Source organism: Corvus brachyrhynchos, unplaced genomic scaffold, assembly GCF_000691975.1.
Source record: "Corvus brachyrhynchos isolate BGI_N302 unplaced genomic scaffold, ASM69197v1 scaffold215, whole genome shotgun sequence".
NCBI lineage: Eukaryota > Metazoa > Chordata > Aves > Passeriformes > Corvidae > Corvus > Corvus brachyrhynchos.
In genome coordinates this window covers 628319-653822 of record NW_008237887.1, presented here as the reverse complement: position 1 = coordinate 653822, position 25504 = coordinate 628319, and the positions used below count along the sequence as shown (strand labels likewise).

Genomic DNA, 25504 nt, shown 5'->3' with positions numbered 1-25504 from the left:
TGCACAGCTCCAGCTGGGGAAGGAAAACAAAATTTGGGTCCTTCAGCAGTGCTGAACACTCCCCATTAGCTCTTGGCCATGCCAGCCCGAGCACCAGGTGACCTCAACACAAAGTGTCCAATTTTAGGACTTCTGCCAAAAAAAGATGTGCTGGAGAGGTTGCTGGAGCAGTCCAGGCGGGATGAGGTGTGCCAGCCCAACATCTGCAGGGAGAGAATATTCCCTGTGTCCATGGAGCGCAGTGGGCAGGACTGTAGGGAGTGAGGAGCGTGGGGCAGGAAGGTTGGACCCAAGATTTATAAAGTTTTCCTATCTACCGTCTTCATCAAACAGAGAAAAAACAACCCCAAACTGTGTATTTTAAGCCAGCAGTGACTACAGTTTGTTCTGTTGCTTACAGCTATTAACAGGAATAATTCCTATCAAAATGAGTTCTTTTCAAAAAAATTTAAAATTAAGAGCCAGTGGTGACCAGTGCAAAACAGATGAGGGCATTTTTCACTAACTTGGAGCTTTTATTTTATTTCTGTATTTTTTCCTTGTAACACACATTACTTTCCACCATGGAATATACTTTGGCTTCTTCAGATACAAACTTCCAGCTCTTGTTCTAGGCGCAGTGAGAACAAATCTTTTCTCTGGAACAGGGATGAGAGAGGTGCTTTGGCCCTGAAATGAAGCAGTACGAGGTTTCTGCATCCCAACATTCTCTTTTTGGCTGTTTTCTTTCACTGGTGTCTAACACAGAACGTGCAGCCCCACGGAAAGGCTCAGCCCTTCCAGGGTACCTTTAGTCCCTTTTCCCAAACACAGGATATTTGAGCTGGTTTAGGGGAAGTTCTTTGGGAAAATAGGGACTTGAAGTGCTTTTATCTCTTGAGACTCATCCAGGTACCTGTTTCTCCTCATCCACAGAGCCACTGCCCTCCTCCCCCCCGGAGCCTTGGGAGGATGCCAAGAGGCTCTGAGTCCTTCTGCTTTATTAAAATAGAAATTACAGCTTTTTGTTTCACAAGGTGACTATGCTTTGCTTTTCTGTTCTTTAACGTAAGGCTTAGGGAAAATTTTCCAGGGTGAGAAAACTATTTGGTGAACCAGTGCAGGTCATTCTTTATAAATTCTTGTCCCAGGAACAGTCTGTGTGTCCGTATTTACTCGCTTCTGAAGGTTTTTATGACTTTCCATCCAAGTATCACCATGAGGTGAGGGTAAAAGGAATATATAAACACCAGGATTAGTAGACTAGTTCTTGGAAATCTTTACATCTAGGCAATTTAAGTGTTTATAAAGCAAAAGATCACATGTACCAGTGAATATTTATGCTTTGCTTCGTGTTTGATGGCTTTAGAAGAGCTGGAAGGGCTGCAAGTGAACCCAGGCCCACTTCCCCTTATAGAAAGAAAACTTATTAAGAAAGTCACTAATTAGTAGCCAGTTTTGGTCACTGTTCTGAGGCAGAAAGTAAACCACAGAGAGCCCCTGAATGAGCAGAGGTGGCTGTGCTGAACCATCACAGCAGAGGCACGCGGTGGGTAAAATCCCCTATGGATGTAGTTGTGGTCACCAGTTAATTACTGGAGCTCTTATCAATATCTCTGCTCTCATTGTGGAGCTCTGCTTGTTACACTGAGAACTAAGGGTTTCAACACCTAACTCTGCTCTGGAAGTGGGTACCTTGTCATCTTTATTTATATTTTCCATTTCTTGCATTCATTTTTATTTCTATTTTAACAATCAGTTCCTTATTGGGAAATGCTTTTAATTTTGACTGAGCATGTTAAATTGGGATTTTTTCCTCTGTGCGTGGCCCAAGTGAGTGGGAAGTGGTTCAGTAGCCTGAGCTCAGGGCTGGGAACCAGGACCTCCTGTTCTCCATCCAGGCTCCACTGCTGATGCCTTCAGCTCCATGGGGACACCCCAGGATAACCTGATCCTTCACTTTCAGAGAGGGTGACAGATCCCACTCATTAAGGAGGGGTTTGCTGCGATCCCAGTGGAGGAGAAAAGCTGGAAATGCAGTAGCAGGGGGTGTACGTGCAAGGAATGGCTGCTCTTTGCCTCACAGGGATGTCCCACGGCCCCTGTGCCTCCCTGGCTCTTCCCAGCCATGAGTCTCCATCCTCTGCTCCCACTAAATCCCTGGGATGGCTCCGGCCCAGCTGCTTTAATCATTTACCTCCACCTTGAACAGTTTCAGAATCTCCACTGCTGCTTGTTTTAAGTTGGTTTTTTTGGTTTTATGTTTTTTTCCCAGGCAGGATAAGGAATGCCTGCATCCCTGAGTGCCTTTAGGATCCCAGGCAGCTTTGGCTGTTTATCCCAGCTCCCAGTACAGTGCCCATAGCGATGTCCATCGTGACACCTCAGTCCCTGTGTGTCGCTGTCCCGCAGCAAAGCTTTTGACTGTGTCGTTATTTTATTTTCTGTGGGTTTATTTTGCATAGAGTGTGACATTTTGGTTCGTTGTGGTGTTTCTGACTCTTTGTGCCTTTCCTTTTGTGTTTGTTTCTCCCGCCTTTCGTCAGTTTGCAGCGGGGCCTCGACCTGCCCATCACCAGGTACAGTACTGCCCCTTCGTTATCACCCTGCACTAGTTGGCTGGGGGGAGGGGGGCGGACATGACTCACCCACTAACTCGAGTGGAGGAAAGCAGCCCTGTAGCAGCTACTGGCACGTGCATAACCCTGCTAACAACCTCCTGCACCGCTGAGTAACTCTGACCTCACCCCTGGGGCACCGCTCCCATTAACCACCCCATGTCCTGCAGGGGAGGAGAACCTCTAGGAGTCATTGCCAGGGATTTGTGGGCTTCCCTTGCCTTCTCACATCACTAGAAACTCATTCTGAGTGTTTCCCAAACTGGTCGGTGGATTCAGTTTCCTGAAGATGTCACCCGAGAGAATCCTGCTTTTCCAACTCGGAGTAAAGCAAATGACTTCCAGTTCTGCACTGTTGTGTGATACACCTGGTTATCTGTCACCATTGCATTGCTTAATGTTGTTTTTACTTAGCCCACAAAAGCCAGACCTTTAAGGATCCTTTAGTGTTCCTGTTGCATGACTTGGACTTTGTAAGGAACCACTTCATTATTAAGAAGGAGAACCAGGAATAGCTCTGGCTCATGGAACTCAGGGGTGGCAGAATTAGGACCTCCCCAGTGTCAGGACAGATACACAGGCCCATCTGTCCTAGGCAGGGTGTCTGGAATTGTCTTTTTTATCAGCTCCTACACTTCTCTTTGCCAAAACCCTTGTCCCTGGGAACTGATTTTGATGCTTCTTTTGGGTTTTGAGGGAGCAGAGGTGGCACTGCTGGTGGGAAAGAGGAGGAGAGGCAGGACAAGGCAGGAAAGCTTTCCCAGATCTTCCTTGGCTTTGAAGGAGCAGGTTGATCCCATTTATCTTGTGGTGTCAGGACAGGGGCTTGAGGCATGGAAGATTTGTTCCAGGGAATTATTTTGTTCTCGCTTCACTCATGTTACTGAGCAGTGGAACACTGGGATGAGCAGCGTGGGGAGAGTTCTGTCTCAGGAGAGCAGTGTTAGGTGGGCACAGACACCCCCAAATCCCCATCATCCTCATTTCTTCCAGCTCAGGGAGCAGCAGGGGAGCTGGAGCCTTCCAGAGCAGGGCGAAAAAAGGAATGTAAAGAGTAGAATGGGACATTTGCACTTGCTTGCTCACAGGCAAAGGTCGTATGGGACGGGGGGAATGATTTCTGTGCGTGGCTGGGATGGCAGGGACAGGCAGTGGTAGAGGAATGTTTGCAGGATGACGGGGCAACCTGGGAACGATGGGATCAGGATCTTGTTTAGATACTTCTGTTCTTGACCTGAACTTCAGGTCGGTGTTTATACTGCACAATACAGAGACTGCATTGCTGCTCTGCAGCTCCTTAGTTCTTTCATGGGTCATTCCTAAGGCACGGGATATATACACTGTGAGCCATTTAATGTTCTCCTAAAATTTACTGAGCTCTCTCTGAGCAGGTTTTGGCCCACGAGTCTTGAGGCAGCACAACCTTGCAGGAAATATTCCAGTGACCGGGGGCTTTACTGGCGGGAGTTTGCCACCAGTCTGTCAGAATTGGATCCAGAACTTTCCTTCGGACCCAGTTATGTCCCTGCCCTTAACTCCGCTTGTAAATTCCAAGTGTTTTCCCAGTTGTATCACAGTAAGATTTTTGTCTCTGTTACATTTGAATCTGCTCATTATTATCTGTGAGAAGCTGTCACCATTAGAAAAATATTCCAGGCTTTATTCCCAGTTACATCTGTCATGTGCTGGATCAGGACAGGAACAGAGAAACCTTTAATCCAAAACACCCATGGAGTGGGTTGGGGTGGAGAGAGGGATTTTGGCCCCTGCCACGTGCAGGAGGGTCACGGCTGTGGGAGCAAGTTCATCCTTATCCCAGCACTCACAGGATACTCGAGACCAACATAAATAATTATCCTCACATGGGAGTTTTTAAACTTGGTTAAACTGTGTAACACAAGCTGAGAGCTTGGAGACTGAGATTTGTGAGCTGGAAAGTGCAAAATAAGTAAATTGGCTTTAGCAGGGTTAATATTTGCTGCAACAACTGCACGTTCCCTTTGAATGCAGCGGCAGCACCGTGGGGGTTTGCAATTCCCTGTGTCCATCCCAGCTTTTATTAACATGTGCCTTGTGTTGATTCTGGGGCTCCTTCAGGCAAACAATGGATCGTTCTTCAGTGTTACTGCCTGTCATTATTACATCTTTAGGGTACTCAAATGAGCATGACTTTAGCACCTGAAGGGGAATGGCAGCTTTATAAGCAGGGCTTTTTCCTGGATGGAAACGCCTGCCCTGGAGTTGGACGGTTACAGTGGGAGTTGGTGGAGCCAGTTAATGCTGGAGGCAGTGTGACCACACTGTGTGAGAGAAAACACAAGAGATTTAGGGTGTTCAGCAGCACTGGCTGAAGTGAAATGAAGTAACTGCAGCAGTTCTGACTGAAAGTTAAATATGCATCAGTAAACCCTGATTCCCAGATCATGTACTGAGAATCTGCTGGAAAACCTCACTTTATAGGAGACAGGAAACAGCTCCTGCAAAGGATTTTGGGCAGTATTTTTAAATACACTGTCAGCTTGTGTTTTTCCCCAAATGCTGTAGCACACGTAGCTATCCCTGCCTGGAATTGCTGCTCCGTTTCCCACTTTGTGCACGGAGCTTCCCAGTTTTTGCTAAGTGAGGCTCTGGAGTCACTTTGCTGCTTCTGATCCTCACAAAGCACAGTTGAGAACAGCAGCTTTCTTCTAACCTGAGCTCCAAAATGCAGATTTTTTTTGCATTTGAATCTGCCTAAACCCTTCACTTACGAAGTGACTTGGGGAGCGTGGGGTTTATTTTAGAAATGGGTGCTCAGAAGAGGCTGGTGTAATTAAAAACAGAAATCAGAAATAGAAACTGAAATGTGGTTGTTTCCTTCTGACTTGAACTGTGTTTGAGGCAGGTTTGCTGCTCATGGCTCAGCCTCTCGCTTGAGGTTGCTGGTGGAGTTTGTTCCAGTTTTAGCTCAGGGTTACTTGAGTTCCTCTGGGTGTAACTTGTACAACAGAGAATGGGCTTGGCTGGGTGCTGTTGTGAAGAAGCTTTGGGACTTTGAGAGGTTGGGAATTGACTCCCCGAACTGTCTTAGCTGGCCATTTTGTAGCTTTTTGGGGTATTTCAAGTCAGAAAGTGATGGGAAATGGCTGCTGCAGTCACTTCCCTGTCTGCATTCATGAGTGTGTGAAGGAGCTGCCACTTCTAAATACCAAAAAGGGCTTTTTCCTCTTAATTTTATCATTTAGTAGATAATAAAACTGGGAGAGTCTGAGGGTAAGGGAACAAGCCTTGCCTTGAGCCAGCCACAAGAGCTGCACTGAGGTGCTGGGGAAGCAGGACCTGGGGATTTGTGCTGCAGCTCCTGCTCCTGACACCAGGGAGTAAGGGACAGGACAAGAGGCAATGGCCTCAAGCTGCACCAAGGGAGGTCTAGGTTGGATACTGGGAAAATTTCTTCATGGAAAGGGTGGTCAGGCACTGGAAGAGGCAGAGGCACCATCACTGGAGTGCTCAAACAATGTGTGGATGTGGCACCTGGGGACATGGGTTAGGGATGGACTCGATGATCTTAGAGGGTTTTTCCAACCTAAACAATTGCACAATTCTCTGATCTTCACATCTCAGGGCTGCAGCTCCTCAGTTCCTGCAGCATTGCCTGTCAGGCACCTCCTTCTCCTCCCTCCCCCAGACCAGGCTCAGGTTATCCCACCAGCCTTCCTGGTGGCACCAGAGAGACTAAAAATTAATAACAGGGGTACAAGAAGCTTGACTGAAGTGCAGAGCTTGGGTGAAGTCAGAGACCACATTGCCCAGGAGCATTGACTCCAAGGTGATCCAAGAAATCCCTCCCTAACAGACTTGGACAGGTAAGGGATGAGACATGTCTCAAGGACCATGGCCTAGGTCCTCACTGGTTGCTGAACAACCAAAATTCTGATGGTCCTGTTGCTTGGAATAATGGATCTGCTGTTCCTGCTGCTCTGTCTTCCTGGTAGAAGTGAAGTTCTCCTCCTTTTCTCCCCATCCCTGAAGCTGAGCCAGCTCTAGGATGGTGTGGGCACACAGGGGGGCTCTGAGAGGTTTTTTGACATCCATTTGCCTGAAGCTCCTTGTCAGAGACCCTCCTGCTGCTGGTGAGCAGCTGAGCAGCTCTGGGGGGTGTTCAGTGCTCATGGAAGAGCAGGTCAGTGCCACCCCCACTTCCAGAGCAGAGTACTGTCCCTCCTCCTGCGCCGGCAGGGAGGAGCAGAACGTGTCTCATGGAACGGAGCTTCCCCAGCTTGGGACCAGCTGGCAGCGATGGAACGAGCAGCTGTCCATGCCCAAGGAGCTTCCAGGGCTCGGAGCTTTCTCTCGATGGTCTCAGTTGGTTGTGAGCAGGTTCTGGAGGGGCAGCGGGAGCCTGAGGAGCAGATTCCATAGGTGGAGTCTCCCCATCTCTGGCATTGGGGGTGTTCCTGCACTGCCCTGTGGATGGAAGTGCTGTTGATAGAGAGAGGTCTCACTTCAGCCTCCAGCCCTTTTCTCTTTGCATAAACACACACCCATGGGGGTTATTAAATTTTTCCAGCCCTCCCTCGGTGAGACCTGTGCTACAACCTGCTGACAGGTTGGAAATAATCATTACTCAGTGAATTTCAGTGAAAGAAGAAAGACTTTTTTACTTTTTGCTGTCTTTGGATATTGAAAAATCACAAACTCTGGTGATTCTCACCATAAATTCATCACCTGTGCTTGGTTCATGCCACACTCCTATAGCTCCCCCGCATCTCACAGCCACACGGTTTTATCAGCACGACCATGGCAAGGTGTTGTTCTTCTGGTTTGCTTTCTCCACCCTCACTTCCAAACTTTTCTCCCCGAACAGTTGCCTTCTCCTGGTTCAGGTCATATTTCCAGTGTGCTGGGGACAGCTCTTCATCCAGGTTGACAGGGCTGGACATAAAATCATTGTGCTCACCTTAACAATGTCTGGAAATCTGAAAGAGTCATCCAGGGCTTTCCTGGAGAAATCGTTTGCTGTTGGGAACAGCTCAGGTGTAATGAAGTCCTCAGCAGCCCCAGAATGGCCATTTTAAGCTCGTTGTCATGTCGAGGATAGAGACATCACAGCTTCCTTCTGTCCTCCCCCATCCTTCCTGAACCTGGGGCGGATAATCCCAGCTCATTCCTTCATTCCCCTCTCTTCTTTTCTCACTCCTCCTGGCACAGTTACTCCCTGTAACACATCACTGCACAGCAGCCAGCAGGATTCAGTGTGATGTGTGGTGGCCTAATTATTATAATTATTTTTTATTTAACAGTTAAATATGTGGCATTTCTTTCCCTCCCAGTCTTGGTGCAGAAAAGGAGAGAAATCCGTGGTTGGAGCCAGGGTTTCTGCTTTATCTGCTCCCCCTGTACCACTGAAAGAGACAGAAGGAGAAATATTTGATGTTTTAGGAGCAGAGCAAACATAAAGTCTTCCTGTAGTGTCACATTTCGTGCAGTGAATCATGGTTTGATTGGGTTTTTTGCTTGGGTTTTTTTTTTTAAACTTTTATACTTCCGTATAAAACTTTTCTAGGAAAGTTCTGACCCTGTGGGATTCTGGCAGCAGAGTCCATGGTACTACTCAGTGTCTTTTCCTGGCCGTTTCTGGAAGGCATGAGTCAGAGCAGGGCAGAAGCTGGCTGGAATTTGTGCATTTAGGGTGCATGTTGTATCCTATTCCTTCCTGTTGATCTGTAAGCTGTTCCATTGGCTTTCTTTCTGTTTCCTGCTGCTTTCTTGCTTCGTTATTGAAGGGAGGATTCAGACCTATACAGGTAACTCTAACTCCTGGTTCTGCATGGCATCAGTGTCTCTCACCTGACCATTCCTCCGTCAGTGAATGCCTCAGTGTCCGGTGCATTTCTTACCTCCTGACCTCCGAGAGTGCCGAGACTCCAGAGCCAGGGCCTCCATCCGGGACTGCCGGTGCCGTTCCCAGCGCGGGAGGGGTGAGGATGGAGCCCGTGCCAGGGGGTTGCTTGGTTCCCTGGGCCTGGCCCATCCACCGGGGGCATCACTCCATCCCAGCGGGGTGCAAGGCTTTGGTACCACCCTGGGACAGGTTGCCACCCTTTGGAAAACAGGGCAGGACAAGTCACCTGTGTGTGGAGGACAGACATGAGGTGCCTCTGGCCTTCGTGAAATTATGGATTTTTAACTCTTCTGGAGATAAATTGGAACAGTTGCCTTGATCTTTTATTTCCCTGGGGTATTTATAAAGGTGGGTATTTTAGCAGCCACCCCACCTTATAAAAAGAAAATTAGACAAACTCATTTTTCTAAAGTTTGTTCTGAAAGTTCACCTGTAAAATTCAGGAGATACAAATTAATAATTATTAGTTTGTAAAGTTTCTTGCCTGTTTCTGCCTTGTAAAGTAGGAAGCCATAGAGGGCCCTGCTGTTCCCAGAGAAACACGGACTGTCCTGCAGTTTTCTGGAAGTGTGGCAACCCATGGAAACTAATACCGTAACTATAATATCGTAAGGATATTTCCAATTCTTTCCCAGAAAGTCTGACCGGTTCTTTGTTTTCTCTCTTCTCTCCCTTCCCTCTCCTAGTTTTTTCAGAGGCCTCAGATCCAGCCTCCAAGAGCCACCATCCAGAACAGCAGCCCCTCCATCCGTCCTGGAGCGCAGACCCCGACTGCCGTGTACCAAACCAACCAGCACATCATGATGGTGAACCACCTGCCAATGCCCTACCCAATGCCTCAGGGCCCCCAGTACTGTATCCCACAGGTAAATCCAACGTCCAGGCACCTGAGGACCTGCACAGCAACGTTGGCTCCGTGGGGGTTGCCTCAGGTCCCAGCAGGAGCGGGCAGGGATGTGTCTGTGTGAAATCAGGCTGGCAGTTGCATATGGTGTGCCAGGGCAGGTTTAGATTAGATATTGGGAAAAATTGCTTCATGGAGAGGGTGATCAGGCATTGGCAGAGGCTGCCCAGGGCAGTGGTGGAGTTACCATCCCTGGAAGTGTTCAAGAAACAAGTGGATGTGGCATTTGGGGACAAGGTTTAGGGGAGGGTTTGGCAGTGCTGGGAGAACAGTTGGACTTGGTGGTTGTAGGGGGCTTTTCCTGCCTAAATGATTCCATGATTCTGTGGTTCAGCCTTTGTCCTTTCTCTGTGTGAAGTATTTGTTCTTCTGTGCATGGAGGCAGTAGGAATCAATCACCTTTTTGAGGCCTCCCTCAAACACAGTAGGAAACCAAGCTCTTGGAAAATACTTAGTGCTTTAAAAATACCTAATTTGACTTACTAGATCCACAGGCACTCCAAACCCTTGGGCCTCATAACACACAGTATTGCTGCAATCCAGGGAGTCACTCTGATCCCCCTCAGCTCCTGTGTCCTCCCTGCCTTGGCTCTGCCTTACTTTTGGCAGTAACATTTGGAGAGGTTTAGGTGGATTTTAGGGAAAACTCCTTTGTGGAAAAGGTGGTCAGGCACTGGCAGAGGCTGCCCAGGGCAGTGCTGGAGTCCCCATCCCTGGAAGTGCTCAGACAAGGTGTGGGTGTGGCACTTGGGGATGTGGTTAGTGGTGAATGGGGTGGTGGTGCTGGTTGGCAGTTGGACTCAGTGATCTTAAAGATCTTTTCCAACCTTAACAATTCTGTGATTCTGTGATTCCCAAAGCTGTAATTAACCAGCTTGAGGATCAGATCCCTGTTGATCGGGGGGGCTCAGTTACAGGTTGCCCAAGTCCTTGTAAAGTGATGGTTGTTTTTGTCCCCCCAGTATCGTCACAGTGGCCCCCCGTATGTCGGGCCGCCCCAGCAATATCCTGTGCAGCCACCAGGACCAGGACCCTTTTATCCAGGCCCAGGTCCTGGAGAATTCCCCAATGCCTACGGTAAGTTCTGCTTGGAGACTCCTTACAAAGTCTTTTCTTGGTGTGTTTTTCTGTTGTCAAGCTGAAGATTTATAATAACAAGCTGGATTAGCATTTGTTTGAACTTCAGATAGCTGCTAAATTTGGTGATGTCACAGCCCTGATTATTCACTCCTGAAAAATCCCAGAGTATTGTTTGTGTGAGTGTGTCAGGAAAGGCTGCAGCTGCCCAGGATCACCTGTGACCAGGAATGGGGCTGTTTGATAGTCCCTGCTCAATCATTGTTATTTATTAAGGTATTGTGGGTACATCTGGCAGTCCTGGTTTTCACTGTGCCGTGCCCTGGGAATGCTCCAGCGTTGACAGCAGTTAACAGTTCTTATCCCAGCGTTTCTGGTGCGTAGTGGGGGATAAGAACAAGCCATGGGGGTTTTTCCCTGGATTTGTGCTGCAAAGATAATTCAGTCCAGTGGAAGAGTCTGTAACCCCTGCATAGGCCAAAACTTGGCCTTTTCATGCATTTGGTTACTCACTGCTCCCTGCCCACTCACATTCTGCAGTCTGTTAGGGGCAGAGATATTCTCAGCCTCCCGTGGGAATTATCTGCTGGAATTTCGGAGCATTAGGGTGACGGATTCCCTTCCAGGCTGAACAGTAACAGACCTGCACCCTTGGCAGCATTGCAGGTTTGCTCCTCACACACACAGATCCCTTGGGAAGGAGAGAAGAACCCAGTAGCTGCCTGGAAAGGTGTCTTATTTTTCCTCTTTTCCTTCTTTCTTTTATTTATTTGGTCTGTGTGGAACTCACGGGAATCATTGAAAGGTTGCCATGAAGCCTTTGAACCTGGTAATGCAACTTGAGATCAGGAGAGAGGGTAATTACAGGGCAGCTCCTTCCTGGTGGTTGATCCTGGAGAAAGTAGAAGAAATATTGCAATGGCTCCTCAAATCTGATCCACTAGAGGAGGAAATTGCCCAGTATTCCTCATTTTTTGTGCTGTTACAGGTCTGCTTTCCTACTTCCTGCTTGCTTAGTGACATTTATCTGCCTTCACTCCTGTCATTAGGAAAAGGTTCATTTCCAGCTCCTTTCCTCTCCTGGAAGCGCCTGGTTTCTTGCAGAGAATCTTGGAATCCTTCAGTCCCAGATTTAGGTTGCTGCATCTGTGGAGCATCAGTGGGTGAAGCCAGAGCTCTCTGTCCTGCAGAGTTTTGCAGGCAGGGAAGGTTTACCCAAGGATTTGCCTGTACTTATCCACCTTTCCCTGCTGTCACCCCCTTGCTGTGTGTAGGGACTGGGAATGCTCAGGCTCTCACCAGGTGCTGCCAGGTTTGGGGAACAGCTAAATCTGCAGTCCAGGCATGGATAATGCTGCTGGCAGTGCCTTTTCCATAAACCACAGGATTTGTAGCCAGTGTGGCTGCTGGATATCAAAATCATTGCAGTCTGGAAGGACCTAAAGGAGGTGATGAGGGAAAATCCAGTGGAAGACAAAACTTTTGAAAATGGACAGTACAATTTTATAACTCAGTTTTCCAGTTTATCATTTTCTGATATCAGGGGGTTTCTGTACAACGTTGGGAAAGACCTCGAAATGATCAGTGGGTAGGAGGGAGAATAAAAGTTGGAGAACTGGAGGGATCAGAACTGGAGAACTGGAAGGGACCAAAGGCAGGGAGCAGAGCAGAGAGTGTGGCACTGGCAAATGCACTTGGCCTGTCACAGAAGCTGTTTCTTCCCAGAAGTTACTCTTTTCAGGATTTGTGTTTTTAAAATACTTTTCATAAAGGGAGAGTCGTTCCCTGAGTTCTGCTGGAGCTGCCTCTCCAGCCAGGATCACACTGTAGGTGATGTGCTTGGATCTGGTTTCTAGGAAACTACGAATGGAAGGAATTCACACATTGCAGGATTCCAGGCTCCTGTTCCCTCACCTCACCCAGGCTCTGCTTGGACACCTGCTCAGCAGGAGGGTTCGTAGAATCACAAAATCCCAGGATGGTTTGGGTTGGAAGGACCTTAAAGCCCATCCATTCCCACCCTCTGCCATGGGCAGGGACACCTTCCACTGTCCCAGGCTGCTCCAGGCCCCATCCAACCTGGCCTTGGACACTGCCAGGGATCCAGGGGCAGCCACAGCGGCTCTGGACAATAATTTTTGATTCCCAGCCTGCAGAGATGCTGGTGGAGACTTTGAGGCCAGATCTGAAGTGGCTCTGCTGACCGTGACTTTCAAAACAAGACATTTCTTGAGCGATTCAGCCCACCCAGGAGTGTCATTTGGGTTCCTTGATGCCATGCAGTGCTCTCTGCTCTGACAGGGAAAAGTTCCCACTCTGAGGATGCAGTCAGGGAGCCTGCTCTGAGCTGGGGCTTTCCAGCTCTCAGCAGGAGGAATGCATCCTTGGAAATTGCAAATCAGGCTGTGCTGGGCTGGTTTAATTTGCTTTCTTGGATTTCACCCTTTGCTTGAGATCACAGTGACCTCCCAGTTGGGTTACAGACACAGTCCGGATTTTCATTCCCAGTTAAAGGTTAATTCAGATCAGATTGCTCCAGAGGCAAGTGCAAGCACTCAGTTCATCAAGCATCCATGCCTAGAAGGGAAAACACCCCAGCAGCACCTTACACATTCCCCTGACACCTGATCCATGGACAGGAGGCAGCTCTGCTCTGCCGCCCTGATGTCTGGCATGGTCTTAAAGCACTTGGTTATTTATTGAGCCACTCTCATTCTGTACAGAAAACCATAATGAACCACATTGGCTGTTAGGGATGTGATCAGCACCATGGTGTGGTTCTGCACTAATCACCGTGGTCGTGCTTTTTGTGTGTTGCAGCATGAGAAGAACACTGCTTATAATTAAATTTTCTGGTTATGCTTCCAAATAGGTTGCAGTTGACCTTGCAAATTGTTTGTATTGGTTAGATAGAATTTCTGTACAAACGCAGAAAACCCCTGATAAACCAGCAGCAAACCCAGCAAAAAGCCCTCAGGAGGGGTCCAGGGATGGTCTTGCAAGTGCCTCTGTGGTGTCCACAGCCTCTTGAAAATGGATGATGCACATGGTCAATTTTTGGTCATGGAAATCAAATAAGAAATAGTGAGTGAATCTCTTGTCTTGATGGAGCATCAGCTTCTGTTTAGTGGAAGTGGGGCAGAGCAAACGCAGCATTCCCAGAGGGATGTTGGAAGTTGTGGCCAGTTGTACCTCTTGTGCCTGGTTTTCTGTCATGAGCAGTCAAACTGACCTTGTCCCTCTGGTTTGTGTCGTTGGCTGCCCCAGGAACGCCCTTCTACCCCAGCCAGCCCGTGTACCAGTCTGCTCCCATCATTGTGCCTACGCAGCAGCAGCAGCCACCGCCTGCCAAGAGAGAGAAGAAAACGGTGAGTGAGGCGCTGAGGGACACAGCCCGGGGGGCTGTCCTGGGCGGGAGGTGCAAGGACATGAATAATGTTCTTAGGATCAAACCTGGGCTTTGCCTTCACTGGAGGCCCTGGCACAGGGTGCCCAGAGCAGCTGTGGCTGCCCCTGGATCCCTGGCAGTGTCCAAGGCCAGGCTGGACATTGGGGCTCGGAGGAGCCTGGGACAGTGGGAGGTGTCCCTGCCCATGGAGTGAGATGAGCTTTAAGGTCCCTTCCATCCCAAACCAGCCATTCTGTGGTTCCCAAAGAGATTAAGAGTAATTAAACATTGCACAGTGCTGCAGTGGTGCCTTATTTTCCATTTTTCCATGAGCACTCTCCACTTCGAGTTTGTGACATCTCAGCCAATCAAAAAGGAAGATCATTTTGCTGGTTTTAAATAAACAAAAGCAACATGGTTTCCCCAAGCCTGGAATCCTCACCTGCCTGTGCTGCTGCTTAGAGTGTTCCCAAAGAGCCAGGTGGGAATGAGGGAGCTCAGGAGTGTGGGAGAATGTTGGGATTTGGTTCAAAGTGACAAATTAGAAATTACTGAATATTATGCCTTGAAAAAGGTGGAAAAACCAGTAAGTTTTGGATGTATTTACAGGCTTGAAAGAACCTGACCACACTATGAAAGTGGGTTTGGAGAGCACATTCCCTCTCTTTTTAATTCACTGGGGGGAATGTGAGAGAAGCAGATGAATGGAATTTAAACCCATGTCCAGGTGGATGGTGGGGAACAGTAAAGGTGAATGTAAGGTTTAACCAGAAAAAGATGATGTGGACTTGAACTTGAATGAATCATTTGTAAAGGATTGAAAAGGAAATTACAGCAGTATTTGTGTGAGAGTGTTTTGGAAGCGTTAAAAGAACAGTTTCCTGGGGGTAGAGAAGAATAAAGGGAACTTGGACATGTCTCAAAATGCAGAATATTTGTATCTTTTGAGTTTTGAGGATGATCTGGGGTGACACTTGATTTGGGAGACCGGAAGAACTGAACAATGTGTGAGCTGTGCTCGCAGGAAAGGCCTTTTTGGTGGCTGCTCTCAGCAGCCTTTTTGTCACCTCTTCAGTCCCCAGGAGTCTCTTTTCAGCATCCCAAACACGACATGCCCAGATCCCCGATGCCATTGAAATGCAGAGCTGATCAGACACGCTTAGCTGGGATTAAGGCACTTCCATGCCAGCCAAGTCAAGTTCTTTGAGGCAGAAAAGGGATTTTAAATGCCCGAGATGCTTCTCTGTGAATGTGCTGTTTCAGTTTGGTAATTGGTGTTGCAACTGGAGAAATGAGAAAAATTAAAGTTAAATGTATTAATGTGCACACACCCACATCCACCATGAGTTGAGTATTTGAGTGCTACAAACTTCCAGGCAGGGAAATCTTGTTTTAAGGCCATTGACTCTGTGTCAGGGAGAGGAGAGGGCAGGAATTAGTGCCAAGTCTCAGGTCCTTGTTGCTGAAATGTTCTTTGTTAGTGAAATGTTTTAGCAAAAAACTCCATCAAAAATAAGAGAAGACCAGACTTGAGCATCTTGAGTGCAGTGTGTGTGTTTGTGTGCTCACAACCCAGACTGAAGCCACCATACCACCAAATCACAAAACCCTTCTGCAGTTAGGATTTTACAGCCCAGAATCCCGGAAGGGTTTGGCTTGGAAGGGACCTGAAAGACCATCCAGTCCCACCTGCTGCCAAGGGGCCATTACAGGGTGGTTCCCAGCAGAGCCCCTGCCCTGGGAAGGGCGATGATGTCTCCTGGTCTGCTTGGAGTTGTTTGCTTGGATTTCTGCATGGAACTTATCTCGAGTTCAGCCAAGAGCTTTGGAGAAGGTGGGCAGACGCACAGCACTCTGTGTTCAGGGTTATCAGAATCTCCAGTTCTTACTCTGGAGATGAAAAGCTCTGCTTCACAACATCCCAGACGTCCTGGCTGTCCCCCTGTCCAGGGGCACAGATTGGCTCAAGTGTCACTTGAGGATTCAGTGATGAGTGTTCTGGAGTGGTTTCTTTTGGAAAATACTTTTTCTTCCCATTTTGGGGCTGTGAAGAGACTCAAAAATCCCACTTTTTTCCTAAATGCTGCAGAGTTCTACAGGACTTGAGTTTGTTCTTTCAGTTTCCCTTTCCTCCACTCAGTATTTTTGTTTGTCTCCCTCTGTTTTGGTGGAATCTGGGACTGATTTGCTGATTTGCTTTCCCCTTTCGCAGCGGCTGGGTTGGCGAGGTCACCGAGTTCCCTGTTGGGGTAGAACACAGCCTTTTCTCCATTCTTGCCCTTTCCACTACTGGGCAAGCTTAACTCTGTACCTAAACTGTCTCCCAAGTTTTCTCAGTTGCAGGAAACTCACGTTCCAGCAGCAGAGACTGTATTTTGAATTACAGGGTGCACATACTTAGACTGAACTGGTGTGGTTGATGATTAAATTAGGTTTTGATTAAATTAGGTGTTGATGAAGGGATGACATGCCATGCATTCCAAGTCATGGAAACAAGCCACATCCCAGTGTTCCTGCCGAGCACCAGCTCATCCCAGAGCATCTCCTGCTGGGTGTGATGGGAGCACGTGCTGCCCACGCTGCTCTGCACAAGGACAGCGGTGACAGGAACATTGTGGGGATTATTCCTTTGTTACTGTTGCAATCTTTTCAATCCCGTAGATCCGAATCCGGGATCCAAACCAGGGAGGCAAGGACATAACAGAAGAAATCATGTCTGGAGGGGGCAGCAGGAACCCCACCCCCCCCATCGTCAGACCCACCTCCACCCCAACTCCACCTCAGGTAAGGAAGGGCCGCGCTCCTCCCCCCATGACCTTTGCTTTGCTGTGCCTCTCCCTCATACTTCCAGCCACACCCGATCATCTCAGACACCTGGATGCTCCTCAGTTACCAATATTCTTCAGGGATTGTTTTTTCCCAACTTTGGTCATTTTTAGCAGTCCATAGCTTGTTGATGTGGAGCGTTGGTGCTGCTGCACGTTCCCCCGCCCTGGTTTTGTATCAGCAGTAGATTTTCAGAGTTTTTCAGAGTTTCAGTGTTAAAGGAGGAGCCAAAATATCTGTGGGAAAGGAGGTGTCTCTGTTAAGTCTTCTGCACCTGAGGAAAGTCCATGTCACACAGGTGATTGATTACAGACCTTCAGCTGCATCACTGTTCTTTCTGCCTTCCTGGAGCAGTTTTAGAGTTACCAGAAGATCTGGAGCTCGGGAGTTTTCTCACAGAACTGTGAGAAATTTATCACATGTTTGGTCTCTGGGTGTTCAAACTTAAAAATGCATTTTTCTGATGAGAGAAGAATTATAAATATTCCAGATAATTTTCTGTAGCTCCCTTCCCATTGTACACCTTTGAGTCTGACCCCTTTAAATCCCTGGTTAGAGGTCAGGAGGGTTTTCCAGGTGGTGGCTGGGCTGCAGAGCAGAGCTGGTGCTGGAACGTGATTTCTTCTTCCGTGTTCTTCCCTGTTGGATGTTACCAGGTTTTGGCAGCTTTTAGGTGAAACAGCTTTTCCTGAGCTCAAACCTTCCTTTCCCCTCCGTGTGGGAGTAGTTTTTCTGCTGAGAATCCTGTGCTGAGGCAGGAGCATGTCCCCATGTCTGAGGACACTGGCTGTGCTGGAGTGGGAGCTTGGGATTCCAGGGAGATGTAACTGAGGTGAAGTGAGATCTGCAGATCCCTCCCTGAGACCAGCAGGATTTCAGCTTTCAGCCATTTCCAGCTCAGTCAAATCCCTGTGTCATCTAAGGCACCACCTTGTGCTTGTCACTGGTTTTCTCCTCTGGGCCCCATCGAGGACAAGCAGCAGCAAAGCACCAGTTAAACTTCTTTCCATCAGAGAAGACAGTAGAGATGCCACATGTGGGAATCTTGGTGAGATCATCTCCCCATTTCTTCTTGCTACCCAACTTTCCCCCTTGGAAGTGGGAAGAGTTGGAACCAGCCAGGATTTCCTGTGGTATTCCCACAAATGCAGTGAATCCAGGCACTTACCTGATCATTTTTACATTCTGAAATCTATTTTAAGGCACTACAATTAAGTGAAACAGAAGGAAATAAATGTGTTTCAAGAGGAGGTTAATAGGCCTGAATTCCGATCTGCTGTAATTTATATGCAGAGCACAGCAGTGATGTCCAATCATCTCCTCCAAGGTATGCAAATATTCCATTGTTTAATATCCAGCCTCCCTTTTGATTAGGTGCTTGGAACCACTTTTGGTAATCACAGAAGAGCTCTGAAATTGGGCTCACCAGAATAAGTTCATTAGTGTAACATAACTGAAAATTTAAGCCCACTTAAGCCAGGAAATTGAACGTTATTGTCCCAACAGCTTCTCTAAATCAAGTCTTCAGAGCATGTTTAATATCTTGGGTGAAATTAAATCGGGCCTTAATAACTGTGCTCAGGAATTGCAGTAGTGGGGGTGTTACTGTTTTGAACAAGCTCGAGTCAGTAAATTTTCAATATTCAGCCACAGCTTTTGAGATGCTCCTGACTTGGGGCAGCTCCCAGGAGAGTGCAGGGGGAGCAGAGCTGCTGTTGTTTGTTCCATCCCCCTGGATCAAACCCTGCTCGCCAGGGTGCTCAGGAAGATTTCAACTGGTTGAACACTCAAAATGTGAGTGTGCAGCCTCAGGGCTTGACAAGGCAGCATCAAAGTGACTCCCAGTCCAATGAGATTTTAGAATTATAGCAAATTCTAATAATACTTCTTTCTCTGAATCTGTTATCTCATTATTTAAATGGTACAAACACAGAGGAAGAAAGTTCCTGAAGAAGTGATGGAGACCAGGCCCTGGCCCAAATACTGCATTTGAAAAAGAAACCATTTTATAATAAGAATAGTTTCCAAATTTTCATTTTTTCCTTTATATTTGAATTACTCTATTAACTGACTCAAACCAAAACTTTGCTAACACAAGCCCGAAGCACCCTCTTCTCTCAGTAGATTAAGTGCTGAACATCAAAAAATTGTTGGAATTGTGCTTAACATCAGAACATTATTGGAATTGTGCAGGAGGTGAGCGTTGCTGCCAAGATGAGCTGCATGGTTTGAGCCATTCCTGTACTTTTTACTCAGTGTCACTGACCAAAAAGTGCTTTAGGTGGAGTTTCCCCAGTGCCTCTGTGTTGTATTTGAATTGCTTTTGAGCACATAAAGTGCTCTAAAGTTCCTGCAAGAGCAGCTGGAGGCACATGGAGATATGATTTATCCATTTCTAGCAGGACACTATTTTCACTCTTATTTTTTGCTGGGAAGAGAAAGAAAGCCCAGGGCCAGAATCTGATTATGGTATTTCCTCAGCACTGGCCTCCACAGAAGATCACTTTTTAAAGAGTAAATGCTCTTATTTTCATGGTAAAACTCTTCCAAGTCTCAGTGAGTTTGTCAGAGTTGTGTTTGCTCAGTGTCCAGGCCGTGGTGGGGTAGAATAACCCAGAGCAACCCTCAGAGTGTCATAAATCAGGGGAGTGATTTTCAGTGGGATTTTTTTCCTAAAAACTCTCTAATTGCTCCATTTTGCAGCTGCAAGGCTCAGTGCATAAGGACCATTTATTCATTTGCAATATCATTCCCACAAAATAAATGACTGTTTTCCGCATTTCTTAAGGAAATACATTTCCTGACCCAAGAAGTTTCTGGGCTCACAGGTTTCTTCTTCACTGGTCTCCTTAGGCTCCTGTGGTTCTTATCACAGTTTCCTTTTTTGCCACTGATTTCATCCATAAATTTTCTTACAAAATGAAAGTCCTGATCATTGAGGGCAAGGGGAAAGTGTTCTTGAAACTTGCTCATTTGTAAAGCTGGGTTTTCTTTGGCTTCTTCCCTTTGGCTGGAGGCTGGGCTGCTTCTTCATCCGCTCTCCAGTCAGTCTGTCAGGCTCATTCCTGAAAGAGAAGCAATCCCAAATAAAACTTCAACCCTTCACCCCTACTTAAATTTTCATTCTTATTTTTCCAGATGTGCTTTTTCCTGGTCTTCCTGAAATGGTGAAAAAAAGTGTCTTGGAGATAATTCCTTCTTTATCCTGCACTGTTCAGATGCAATCGGCAAAAAGCTGGAAATGGGAGGGAAAAAGAGTCCCAGGAAGAGACACAGGTTGCCAGAGAGTTTCTTTTTATAGGGAAATAAGTTTTGCATGGATTTCTGAGAGCCTGTCTGAAATCAGGAATTAGGCACCCATGTCTTTGACACTGTGCTGTGTTTGGATTGATTACAAATTCCTTTTCCTGTAGATGTTCAGAGAAGTTCATGGATGTAGAACTGGGTGAGAGCAAACACCTGCAGGGAGCTGCCTGGCTTTCCACTTGGGATTAAATTAAATTAAAATTTAGCCCCATTTTCTTCTGTGCCTGGTCCCTGGTGTGCATTTCAGAGGATTTTGTGACCAGCTGCCTTGCCCTGTCTGTGTTCAGTCCAACAAGTGTTTCACCTTCGAGTCTGGGGCACTAATTTGGTCTTCCTTAAATTCTGAGAATAGATACAGAGGATTTTATCAAACTTTCTTGAACACAAGTGAAGTGTTTGGTGGGAGATAATTAAAATATGTGTGTCTGCCACAGGCTGGGGCTCCTTCAGTCTTCCTTCAGTCTTTGCGAGTCTTTCTGTTTTGTTCTTCCATATGGAGCAATCCATGTTCTTTGGGAATCTGCTCTTCCTGCTCTCCCTCAGGTTGCTGCCCAGCTGGGTTTATTCTCCTCTTGCCCTGCAGGTCTCACCCCCAGGCTGCTTGTAGGTGATGCTGGGGGATTTTTTCATCCAACCACCCCCAGTCTGGGATGATTTTCCTGCTGGGATAGCGAGTGATGTGTCTGCAGATACATCTGTCCACCATTCATCCCATCCTGCACACATCAGCCATTGGTAAATACATGGAAGAGTAAATAAACAGATTTAAATCTCTAAGAGGGTTGAAATAATGGATCAGTTGAGAAAGGAGTCAAGTCCCAAAAGTGAACTTAAATCACAGTTCCTGCAGCTGCTGGAAGAAGTGCTGGGAGAGCAAAGTGTGTTGAGAACTGTGCTGCGCTGTCCCTTCCTCACTGTTCTTAACAGTGATCATCCTTTTCCCCTTTTCCTGCCGCCTTTCCCTCCCTTTCCCATGCACTTTATGGATGTGTCCAATTGACCTGTGTATCTTTTCTCTTTTTCTCTTTATTCTCCCTGCCTTTGGTTTCTCCTCTCTATCCCACCCTGTCTCATCTCCCCCCTTGCCTTTGCTCCATGTTTTTATGTTCCGAGGCTCACCCTGTTGTCCCTCCCCCCCAGCAGGTGCCCAGCCAGGTCCCCGAGCCCGTTCCCGCGGCATTCGGAGCCGTGGAGAGCTCCCACCCCTCTGGCAGCGCCCCCGGCACCGCGGCCCCCGCCTCCAAACAAGGTCGGTTCATGGAGATTTCCTCCCTCATTATTTTGAATCATTTATTTTTTCCCCTCCTTTCTTGTTTTAGTTGGAGTATTTTTGGCAGGGAGACCAGCAGGCAGCAGAAATAGGAGGGGAGGAACTTCTCTTCCTCCAGTGGAACATTTTAAGTGTGTTGCTAAGGGAATTAATTGGAATTTGCTAATGTGGAACTGGTTAAAAATAATTGTCTTCCAGCTTCTGTGTCCTAAACGTTGTTTCAGAGCACACAGAAGGATGAAACTCCTCTCACCCATGTGCCATCCTCCAGAAACCAGTGTGTTGTCAGGGAAATGCTTTAGCCAGAGAGGCTTTGGATCATTTGGATAATTAGCCACAGCAGTGGCATGGATCCAGAGGATCGTATGGCTTCCCCAGAGCTGCTTGTGTGTCCAGTCCTGTAGGAATGGGCAACATGAACTAGGAAAAACCCATTAGTGTGCAAAGTGTCTCATAAAGCCCACAGCAGATTTTGCTGACTTTGGTAAAAATGGCACAGATGCAAAAAGTTTCTTAAAATTCCATTTCCTTCGACAGCACTCTCAGGCACAGGGTGGGATCCTTGGCGTGTCTTGCACAGGGCCAGGAGTTGGGCTCGATGGTCCTGATGGGTCCCTGCCAGCTCAGGATATTCCATAATATACCTTGGAAGGGAGATTTGTTAAACCGTTCAGGGCATTGTCCCAGGAGGCCGACGGAGCAGGCCCAGGCTGTTCCCACACTGGAATTTTGTAGCCATTGGAAGCTGTAGTTCCTGATGTGTGTCAGCAGATGGGTGCTGGGGTACAGAGCTGACACCGCTATTTGCTTCCCAGTTTTACCCACGGCATCACAGCCTCCCTGGGCTCTGCCTGGAGCGACGCGTGCAGGGAAGTCACGGAGGGCTGAGATCTTTTATTTCAGAGTGTCTGGAGTCACAGAATCGCCAAGGTTGGAAAAGCCCTCCAAGATCTTCAAGTCCAGCCATTAACCTAGCACTGCCATGTTCAGCACTGACCACGTCCCCAGGTGCCACATCCACAGATGGTTTTTTAACACTTAAAGGGATAGTGATTCCACCACTGCCCTGGTCAGTGCCTGGCCACCCTTTCCATGAAGGAATTTTCCCAAAATCCAACCTGAACCACCCCTGGCACAACCTGAGGCCATTTCCTCTTGTCCTGTTGTGTGTTCCCTGGCAGAGGTTTGCTAGAGGACAACCAAGCCCCAGAGGACCACAGCTCTAGAAGAGGGGACAAACCAACATCTCTGGTGCTGCAGATGTCCCCAATCCCAGCTGCAGCTCAGTCACTGCTGGGAAGCCAAGGACGGTGTCCCTGGGGTTGCTCTTACAGCCACAGCGTGGACATCAGGGTTTCCCTCTTCCAGTGCTGCACCTCTAAACTGCTGCAGTGTCTAAAAATTGGTTGTAGAAGGTTGAAAAGGGACCTTTTGGGGATGGTCTGGTCCCATCTCCCACTTAAAGGCAGCCTGTGGCTCTGACTAGATGTCGGTGCACCTTCGATGTCTCCAGTGTCACCTGAACAAGGCCTGGGTGGGTCTGATGTCCTTTGGCTGCCCTGTGGCTGTGCTGCCTGAGCTCCCTTGGCTGTTTGGTGCTGCCTAGCTCTGGCATAGCTGCTCTTCCCTGTCTGTGTCCCCTCTGCCAATATTCCCAAGTCCCTCTTGCCATCCTCTGAGCTCCCCACAGTGCTGGTGGCAGTGGCGACCTCTGAAGTGCACCTGCCCTCGGGGGAGAGCTGGGGCTGAGCTGTAAAGCCCTGGATCACAAAACATCTCCAGCCACAAAGGACCTGTAAGATTACCAGGTCCAACCCCCTGCTCCTCACAGGACCACCTACCACTAAACCATATGACCAAGAGCTCCTTGAACTCTGATCTCTGAAAATCCAGCACTTTCCATCACAGTATTTCATCTCTGTATAAAAATGTGGATTTCCAGGACAAACTGGTCTTATCCCTCTTCTCTCTCTCCTTAACTTAATCCCTTTGTAGGCAGCTGTGAGTAAACTGGAAATAAGTATGTTTATTGAGTTACACAGCTCTGACAGTGCTGGTTTAAACATAAAGCAGGGCTTGACTGGGATTTAACACCAATGAGCTTCCCTGTGTTTACCTCCGTTCCATCCCAGAAGGAGTCAAACATTTGTTCCAGTCCAAAAATTGCTAAAGAGCACATTTATGTAAGCACTGCAGGGAAAGCCCTGGAATAACACCCAGAGCGTTGGGCTGTGGCCGGGGGGGCAGAGCAGTGTTGGGGTTGGTGTCAGTAATTAATAGACCCCATTAATAACATTTAAACTGAACTAATGACTTCTGGGGGGCACGTCTGTCCAGAAATACATGCCAAGGTATCAAAATGATTTTTCACTTCGATGTTGGGGGATGCTTCCAAAACAAAAGCAGTGACAGGGAGGGCTGTGTGGCTGAAGTGTTCATTAAAACCAGTACTGTTGTTTCTCCAGAGTCCCCTCTGCTGTGTTCACCCTGCGGATTGGCTCCTCCCCGTGCCCTTCCTCTCCTGTGCTCGTTTGCATCCATTGAAGTTTGGAATCAGGCTTCCATTGTGGTTCTGTGATAGCCAGTGCTGCTTGTGCAGCTGTTGGTAGCTGTGAGCAGCATCTGGCCCGTTTGCTGGGCCCGGGTCGGGATCGGAGCCGCGTGTTCTGCCGGCAGACCAGGATCTGCAGTCCCTGCTGCCTTGGTCTGGAAGTCATTCCCGAGGCTGGATTTGGATTGCATTATTTATATCCTTGGTTATGTTTTTTTAAAGACAAGCCTTTGCATTTCATAGAATCCCAGAATGGTTTGGGTTGGAGGCACCCTAAAGCCCATCCCATTCTGACCCCACTGCCATGGCAGGGATGCCTTCCACTGGACCAGGTGTAGGAGTTGCTGCTACAGTGCCTTGAAAAATCACATTATTGAGGTGCAGGTTCTGATTCCTGTAGATGCCCCTGGTGTGTCCATACCAGCCAGGCTGCCAGAGGGAGGATACTGCTGGAGAATCCAGGTCAAGCCAGCAGCCAAGCCTTGTGGAGCCTGGCTGCAGGCCAGGCTGGTGCAGGAGGTGCAGTGGGATAGAACTGCATGGAATCACGTTTATTCCACTTGCAGAGGTTCAGGGGGATGTTTAGAGTAGTATTACCCTCTTTTTAAACCTCTTTCCAAATCTTGCAGTGCATCAGACATGGAGAATGTACAACATGGTTTGAGGAAAACAGATTAATGACAGACCCTGGAGTTTGGAAAGCTCCAAAGCCCCTCTGCTGACACTGACTCAGTCCCAGTGCTGCCTCGTGAGTGTTTGCATCAGGACAAAAGATGGAAAAATGGCAGCGAGCCCAGCAGCTATTGTCAGATAAACACCACAGAGCAGGAACAAATTCCTGTATCCAGTAAAATCTTCCTCATCCAGTGCCCTGGCCTGTCTGTGCCACTGGGACCACCCAGCAGCCAACAGTGGCTGTTACGTGAAGGAGGCAGCAGGGTCTGTCCCACTGGGTATGTGAAAGAATCTTTAAGGAATAATTTTGCAAAAATTTTACTTATCCAGAAATTTTAAAAAGTATCTCTTGATATTTCCCCTGGAGCAGCCGGCACTTCCTGTAAATACTTTCTAAATATAACATGAGGAATGATCTCAGCATATTTAGGAATAGGGATCTGATCCAGTTGGGATGAATTGCGTCGATTTTTGTTTTCCCTCCCCAACTGTGAGTTTTTCACGTGACTCTGTAGCAGTTGGCAGGGATGAGTCCTCTTCTGCCAGGGCTTGGAGATTTGTTCTCTGGGATGGGGGTTCAGGTTCAAATTTGCTTCTCATTAGCCAAATCTGCTCCTCATCCTCTGAAATCCCTCCTCAAATCACTTTTCTCTGGGATTTTGTGCAGACAGCCTGTATCCATGGCGAGAACATTGGCCAGACAAGGTGCGGTTTGAAGGAAGGGAGTTAAACCTCTGGTTTCAAATGCAGCTGTGGATTTGTGCTGGTTTGAGCTCTCAAAATTATTTTCTTAACACTTCAAATGCATTTGGTTGGGGTTTGTTTTGAGCATTCTCCTTTGACTCAGGGAGAGGATATCCAGGCAGTTGTTTATAGCGAGCTGTAAATGTCAGGAATGCTCCAGGAGTTCCTGCAAAGGATGTTCCAGAAACCAGAGGTGACGCGTTTTCTTTTCCAGACCAGTTCCCATGTCTTTTTTCTTCCACGGAGCCTCCAGAATCAAAATCAGCTGTTGGGATACTCTTT

General features: G+C 47.8%; 1 protein-coding gene across 15 annotated transcripts in view; it reads left to right on the top strand.

Annotated features, from left to right (window-relative positions):
• The window catches only part of EIF4G3 (eukaryotic translation initiation factor 4 gamma 3), a 104629-nt gene that overhangs the window by 34610 nt on the left and 44515 nt on the right, over positions 1–25504 (top strand). For 10 of the 15 annotated variants that reach the window (XM_017732718.1, XM_017732730.1, XM_017732729.1 and 7 more), the window contains 7 exons: positions 2526–2558; positions 8363–8383; positions 9168–9347; positions 10348–10462; positions 13730–13830; positions 16512–16634; positions 21123–21231. In XM_017732718.1, coding sequence (XP_017588207.1) covers positions 2526–2558; positions 8363–8383; positions 9168–9347; positions 10348–10462; positions 13730–13830; positions 16512–16634; positions 21123–21231 — 682 coding nt within the window. The remainder of the gene's footprint in view (positions 1–2525; positions 2559–8362; positions 8384–9167; positions 9348–10347; positions 10463–13729; positions 13831–16511; positions 16635–21122; positions 21232–25504) is intronic. The other 5 variants (XM_017732724.1, XM_017732723.1, XM_017732721.1 and 2 more) reach the window with 4 other exon arrangements.